The sequence below is a fragment of the Leptopilina heterotoma genome, unplaced genomic scaffold (assembly GCF_015476425.1).
Source record: "Leptopilina heterotoma isolate Lh14 unplaced genomic scaffold, ASM1547642v1 Lhet_53, whole genome shotgun sequence".
Taxonomy (NCBI): Eukaryota; Metazoa; Arthropoda; class Insecta; order Hymenoptera; family Figitidae; genus Leptopilina; species Leptopilina heterotoma.
In genome coordinates this window covers 2,639,377-2,647,571 of record NW_025111115.1, presented here as the reverse complement: position 1 = coordinate 2,647,571, position 8,195 = coordinate 2,639,377, and the positions used below count along the sequence as shown (strand labels likewise).

The 8,195-nt window shown below is 24.2% G+C and overlaps 1 protein-coding gene across 2 annotated transcripts; it reads left to right on the top strand.

Moving 5' to 3' along the window:
* The first annotated feature begins 353 nt into the window (after positions 1-353).
* On the top strand, positions 354-7,837 carry LOC122508204. 2 transcript variants are annotated; one of them, XM_043621405.1, is made up of 5 exons: positions 358-1,261; positions 1,341-1,473; positions 7,135-7,287; positions 7,357-7,441; positions 7,766-7,837. In XM_043621405.1, the coding sequence occupies exons 1-3, from the start codon at positions 716-718 to the stop codon at positions 7,284-7,286; spliced, it is 831 nt and encodes a 276-aa protein (XP_043477340.1). In that variant the 5' UTR covers positions 358-715; the 3' UTR covers position 7,287; positions 7,357-7,441; positions 7,766-7,837. The 2 variants fall into 2 exon arrangements, with proteins under 2 accessions (XP_043477341.1, XP_043477340.1); XM_043621406.1 differs by lacking the exons at positions 7,357-7,441; positions 7,766-7,837 and adding an exon at positions 4,605-4,679 and having other exon boundaries at positions 354-1,261; positions 7,135-7,273.
* The last annotated feature ends 358 nt before the right edge of the window (positions 7,838-8,195 follow it).

Below are 8,195 nucleotides of genomic sequence, written 5' to 3'. Positions count from 1 at the left end.
TTTATGAGGAAAAAATTCAGACTCAAAATTTCAGAATTTTCTTATAAATTCAAAAAATTTAATTTTTTCAAGTACTTTTAATAAAAATCCCTGTCTTTTCCCTGATTTCCCTGACCAGTGACAACCCTGTTTAATTTTGTACATTAATTCTGGTGATTCAACCAAAATTTGGTTGTTTTAAAACAAATTTTATTTTGAGTTTGAAATGTTCCTTAAAAATTTAATATACAGTTATGATTATAGGTATTAGTTGCATGATTCATAAATTCAGTTTAAAAACTAAACGAATTAATTATTTTTACAATTTAATGAACTATCCAACCTTGAATTTTTTGATAATTGAATATAATAAAGAAAACATCAGGCCAAATGACTTGCGCACTTGTGGCTTCGAATCAATATTCTCGTTTCAGCGCTAGTGCCCTGAGATGAAGGCAACAGTTATCAGCAGTATTTTTTCTCGTAAACAAGGGTGGAGATTAAGTAATCCGACTAAATCAAAGGATACAAATTAGCAGTACCAATAAATTTGTGGAGTTCAAAACACATTTTTTTAAAGTGATGTAGTGCAATTCCGTCGGATGAAAGTCACAGTGACTCTAAATTCTCTGATTTAGAAGAAAAAAAGAAGAAGTAAACGAAAATGTAGAAAAAATAAAGCAAAATCCAGTAAATCATAAATGAAATCAAATTCAGAACTTTAGTCATAAACAAAATGGATAAACGCCTTTCTCTTGGAATCAACGCCAGCATCCTTCTGATTTTAATAATATTCTGTGCCCTTCTATCTCTTCCCCTAAAATACCTATTCAACACCAATTACAAAGGCACTGAACCAACAGAAATTAATTCTCAAACTACTGAACAAACAAAACAAATTGTCCAAAAAGAAGAAATACCTCCGGAAGTGAAAGATTTTAAAAAAATGAATGTCTGTCCCTTCAACTACGAGCTCTGGATGAAATCACTATTCATTACCAACTACGACAAGAACTGTACGGAAAAACCGGAAATCAAAGAAAATCCTCAAGTTCCCCTTGAGGAGAAAACGGAAGAAATTCAAACAGTCGATTTAAACATTAAAAATGAAAAACCAAACGAAATTCTCTCCACTCTATCCACGACAAAGAAAAAGGATGTAAATAATACACAAATAAATAAATCAATTCCCGTTGCTGTACATATTCTCGCAATAATGCTTGTCGTTTCTGTCATTGTGGCTTTGGCTGAGGTTGTGAGGATTCGTTTCGCCAGGGACAAGGTACACCTTCATCCAACAACATCCCTTAAATCAAAATAATATGACTGGGGATTAATCAGTTTCTGTAAAAAAAATTAAGGACTTGTCAACTACTGGCAACGTCACAATTAGGCGAGGATCGGTTATCAACTTAATGGCTCAAAAGAAGGAAATGCTCAAAAGTCAACGCTCCCTAGACCTTCAAGCTATGCATCGATCGACACGACTCCTTGGTAGGTTATCAATTCATTTCCCCCACCTAAAAAAAAGTTTTTGCCGTACAAAGTAAAAAAAGTCCATGAATTTCATAGGTCCCTGAAGTTAGAGCGTCGACACTGAGCATCGAAAACAACTTTTTTTTCGCTAAATCGAAAAAACTGAAACAATCTTTTCAGTTTAAAACCTTCGTTTCAAAGACACAGGGTTGCCACAAAAATTTAACTTCGTTTTCCCTGATTTCCAGACAGAATTTTCACTTTTTTCCCCGACCCTAAAGAATACTTTGATCCACTCTAAAAATGATAAGATACTAAGAAAAATGTTCTAATACATTTATTTAAGAATTACTTTAATTGTAAAATTATTAGAAAACATTAATAACTTCATTTTTAAATAAATATTTAATCATTATTTTTTTATAGGTATTAAGATTTTCAAATTCAAACCTTTTTGAAATTAAACAACTTATAAAAAATTGTTATAAAACATGAAGAAATTGATCACTCCGAGTGATTTCTTCGTGATTTTATAATAATTAAAGATAACCCCAGTGAAAAAATTATTATTTTATATAAAAATATTGTTACTCTAGCTATTTCGAAATTATTTTAATTATTTAAATTCAAGAATTATTATCTAGAATTTTTCCATAGTTGATAAGATTTTCAAAAACTTCAAATTAAAATCTTTTGAAATTCAATAACTTATAAAAAAAACCCAGTGATAAAATTACTATTTTTTATATAAGAATATTGTTACAACTTCTTCGAAATTATTTTCATCATTTAAATTCAATTATTATTTTCTAGAATTTGCAACTAAAATTCTTTTCTAAATAAATTAATTTTTAATAATTTTTGAAAAAATTCTTTAAATTTTTCAAATCCATTTCTTTACAATATTCAATTTTACGAAATATCGATTATTCGGAAATTCTTCAATTAAATATTTTTTTAGAAAATGAAAACTTTAAATAATTTTTAAAAACAATTCAGTAATTAAACTTTTTCAAAAAAAAAATAATTCTAGAGAATTGTACGAAAAAATCAGATTTTCAAAGATTTAGATTTGAAACATTTTCAAAATTCAATTATTATCTAAAATTCTAACCGAAACTCATTTTTAAAACAATTTTTATTAGAAAATTCTACGAGAATTCATTTAATTTAAATACAAAAATAAATAATTTATTCAATAATTAAATGTTTCTTAAAATTTAATTTTTATGTAGAATTTTAGAAAACTTTTGAAAATAATTAATTTCTTTTATGGAATTTAATTAAAATTTTACTAAAATTTATTACATTAATGAATTTTATACCAATTTTTGAAAACAATTGAAAACTGTTTGAAGAATTTTAATAAAAATTTTAAAAAATAATTGAATTCCTGAGATAAATTTAAATAATAATTTATGAAAATAATTGAATTCATGCGAAGAATTTTATCAAATTTTGTATAAATAATTGAAATTTTGCAAAGAATTTTTTAAAAATTTTTGACAGTAATTGAATTCTTAAGAAGAATTTCAATACCTATTTACAAAAATAATTTAATTCTTGACCAGAATTTTAAAAAAATTTTAAATAACTTAATTTCTAAAAAGTATTTTATTACTTTTCAAAAGAATTGAATTCTTGTGATGAATTTTGATATTTATCAAAATAATTGAATTATGGAAAAGAATTTTATTAAAATTTCTTAAAATAGTTGATTTTATGGGAAGAATTTTGTTGTTTATCAAGATAATTGAATTCTTTTGCAGAATTACTTAAAAATATTTTGAAAATAATTGATTTTCTGCGACGAATTAAAAGTTATTTAAAAAATAATTGAATTACTGCAACGAATTTTAAAATTTTATTGAATAATGATTGAATGTTTCTTAAAATTAAATTCTTTCATCAAGTTTTAATCAAATTTTTAAGAATAGTTACATTTTTCGAGCAATTTAATTAAAATATTAAAAATATTTGAAATTCTACGATGAAAATAATTGAATTCCTAATTGTTTCTTAAAATTTAATTTTTACGAAAAATTTCAGTAAAAACTTTTGGAAATTATTCATTTCTTTTGTGAAATTTAATTAAAATTTACTAAAATTTATTATATTAAATAATTTTAAAACAATTTTTGAAAATAATTGTAATCATTTTGAAGAATTTTATTAAAATTTTTACAAATATAATTGAATTCCTGAGATGAATTTAAATAATAATTTATGAATATAATTAAATTTATGTGAAAAATTTTATTAAAATATTTGACAATAATAATTGAAAATCAATGAATTGCAAAAATTTTTTGAAAATAATTGAAATTTTGTAAAGAATTTTATATACGTTTTTGAAAGTAATTCAATTATTGGCGAAAAATTTTTCTACTTATAAAAATAATTGAATTTTTAACGGGATATTTGTTTAAATTTTTAATAATAATTGAATTTCTTCGAAGAATTTTGTTACTTTTGAAAATAATTGAATTCATGTGCTGAAAATTGTTACTTAAGAAAAGAATTGAATTTTGCAGAGAATCTTTTTTTTAAATTCCTTAAAATAATTGAATTTTTGTGAAGAATTTTGTTATATTTATCAAATTCAAGATAATTGCGTGAAAACTTTTGAAATACTTAAATAATTGATAATTTTGCATTAGAATTCGAGGTAATTTTAGTTTTCGAGACAAACAAAAAAGACATGAAAATTAAAAATTTTCTTATGAATTCTAAAAATTTAATTTTTTCCAATACTTTCAACAAAAATCCCTGACTTTCCCTGGCCTGTGGCAACCCTGAAGAGGTTTTACGTTTAAAAAAAGTAATTTTTTATTCCCAAATTGAATGAAAGAAGTAAAATTATTAATGCATTTTTATCTCCAAAAATCCGAAATAATAGTTTTCGACGCTGTGCGTCGATACAAATACATTTTTAATTATATGAAAAAGTCCCAATATGGTATTATCTCAATCAATAAATAATAATCTAACAAAGTTAGAGAAATCAATAAATTACCTAGAGAATTATATTTGAAATTCATCCTGTAATATTTATTCAATCACACCAGATGAAGAATACGAAGATAAAGGAAATTTTAATTTTGAATATAAATTAATAATATAATATTATTATAATTGAATGCCTCTAGGAATGAAATCAGTATCATTGCAGGGGCGAAGAGGTCACGTGCCCCGTGGGCCTCGTGCCTAGGGATTATTTAAACGTAATATAACTTCACAAACTTCTGTTTCTATTCTGTTGTTAAATACCTTTTATACAAAAATCATTTTTTCAAAATGTTGCCCTTTATAATTAAATTATATATGTATTTTATTACTATTCCTATAATCTATTTCATCTTTTCAGGTATATATGTCCGAAAAAAATGTCCAAAACTTGTTTAATTTTATATTATAATAATTTTAACATTTATATTGTACTATAATTATAAATTATAATTTTCTCATTTATTTATCATCCTAAAATTTTGAACGTTCAAATAAAGAAAATTTGTCTATTTATTAATTTTTTTTATAAATATAATAAATCAAATATTTTATTGTTAAATTACTTATGTATTTTCTACTATTGACATTGACAATTTTTATTTTACTAATATTGGAATAAATAACGAAAAAGTTACAAGTTCGCCTCGAATTGTTAAATAAAAAACTGTTCAATTTATTTACATCTTTTATTTTCAATCCAAAGGTAACTTTTGAAAATATTAATATAAAAAATATTGCAACGCGTTCAGAATTTTCGGAAATAAAATAATTTACCAAGTTCCAAAATGTTTAATTTACGTTTTGAATCGTAATTGCAAAGATAGTAAGTTTTAATTAAAAATATTATTGCAAAAAAAATTGTTCATTCGAACTCCTGAATTTTTGGAACTTATTCACTGTATATAAACAAATACCAATATAAATATAATTTTCTACTTTTTAAATAATATTGTACATAACAAGAACAATATAAAACTAATTTAAAAAAACTAATTAAAAAAAGGGTAATTCAAGTTTAAAAAACAATGCAAATCTTTCATTTTCGTAAGATTTGCATATAATTTTGACACTTACTTGAGAAACGATGCATTTTTTTAAAGAACAATTAATTTCAATTACCTTTGTTGTTGCAAAGTGTTTTTTTGAGGCAATTCTGTCCGATTATCCATTTTAGAAGAAATCCATTTAGTTAGAATATTTCTTCCTATTTAAATATCCCCTTATTTATTGGAATGTGGTTAAACATTTGGCACTCACTATAAATATCACTTGCTGTATTCACTTTTGTCAATGTCGAATAATTATTTAGAATTGAAAACTGAAATTAACTTCTAAATTTTACTAAAAGAACACTGCACTTGAATGATATGGTGGAATACTAAACTATACCGTAAATATGCAACCGGTGGAAAAAGTTATTTTTGACAACTATTTTGAGGTTATGTTGCTCGATTGTCAATTTATAATACTTCTGTATTCATATTGCATTATTGTCATTTACTCAATTTACTTCCTTAATGCCGAACAATAACTATAAGTTATGATTGGAACTAAAATTGAATGTTAAATAATACTTAAAAACGGTATAAATTCTACTCTCACTGTTGCAAAGTACAAATCCCGTGTGAAACTGAAAAATACGTTAATCATAAAATATAATAAAGCTTTTACACGATTGCTACAGATGGCACTACTGTATTGTAATGAATATTTTGGGGTTATGTTGGTCGATTGTCACGATTGCCAGATTATCAATTTTACGTATTCACTAATTATCACGACTATCACTTGATTTATTCACTTCCGTAATGCCGAATAATAATTTCGTATGCTCGAAACAAAAGTTTAATTTTAATTAATCAAAAACATGGTAAAAAGTCCAATTTATTAGCTACCACCGCTATCACTGTTGCACAGTTCAAATCCCACGCAAAACTGAAACAAAGATTATTTTACCCGATTGTTATAGATGGCACTACTGTTCAATAATTATTATTTTGAGGTTATGTTGTTCCAATTTCAATGTATTGTGTTGTATTCGTATTCCACTAATTATCACTTGCTCGATTCAATCACGAAAACTACGGATAATAATTTAGTAAAATTGCAACTATAGTTTAATTCTAATTAATCTAAAACACTGTAAAAAGGGTAAAAATTAAAAATTCACGTTTATCAATTATCATTGTTGTCAAGTGCAAATCCCGCGCGAAACTGAAAAATACGGGCGGGAATCATAATACAGCTTTCACTCGATTTCTCTAGATGGAGCTACTGTACAGTAATGATAATGTAGAATTCTTTTGTATCATCATTCTCGAGTGAAGAAACGTAAACAAAAAACGTTTTTTATATTAAAAAAATTAAATAAAATAAAAAAAGTACTAAAATTTTGTTATAAATCAGTTTTTTATAAAAATAATTTACGTATAATGTCAAAAGTGTCAAGACAATGTATATATTTGTAAATACACAAATAATTTGCGATATATTATTGAATACGCAAATAATTTAAAAAGTAGAAAATTATTAACATTTCTAAATGTATATTTTTTTCATGACACGTTAATGTTTAATTTCTATGCACTTATTTCCCTCTAAATTTCAAATTTCACTTTAAAGTAAAATCTTATTTTAATCATCTATTAAAGAAACGAAAAATTTTTCTAGGTAAGACATCTTTCTTCCGCCGTTCGTCTTTTCCAATTCAAGATATCTCGAAAATCATTCACACCAGCAGGGAATTATCAAAGTGGTCGTCCACTGATTCAGAAGATATGATAATTAGCAGTCATCGTGCACATTTAATTCGACGCCAATAAGGTAAATAATTTTATTTGCGAACTAAGTTATTATTTACCGAAATGATAAATTGCATTTTAATTTTTACAGATAATATGATTACGAGATTTGTGGAAATTATGAATATTGTCATAATTACATCGAAATAAGGATTGTGTCATTAAATGAGAGAATGGTAAACAAAATTATATAGTATAATAATTATATAGTAACAAATACACCCAGAAAAAAAAGATATATTTCACTCAGGGTCTATTAAACTTTTTGTTTGTTTCAAATAAATTTTGTTTGATTCAGATAAATTTTATTTGTTTCAAATAAAAATTTTATTTGTGTAAAAGAAATTTTTTATTTAAAATAAATAATTTAGTAATCTCCGAGTCAAATATGTTTTTAACTCAAATAAATTATGTTTGGTTTATGTAAAATTTTTCTCTGTGTGTATAATTTTTAGAAATCTATATAAAAAATGTAACATTCTCATTTCTTTAATTTTCAGTGAAATATTCTTCATTTTCTACTCGTCAACACTTACTATCTGACGCTAATTAAAATTCGTGTCATGGCAACTCAAAAAAAAAATGCTCAAACTATCGTAATTATTCTCAAAACTCAAGTAAAAAATTATTAATTAATTAATTCACATTTAGTTGAAGATATAAAATCTATAATCAAAAAAAGTACAAAAATTAAATTATTTTCAAAATAAATAAGTTTTACAATACTTTTAATATCGTTCGTATGTTTTTATCATCGACAATTTTAATAAAAAAAATACTAATAATAACAGTTTATACTACGGATAAAAAGACTATTTATTAGGAACAAATTTAAATTTTAGGAAAACTCAATTTTTGTAAAAAAAAAGCAGTAAATATTGAGTTTTTGGGTTTTTATTTTTATATTAAAACTACTAAATCTCTCAGGCG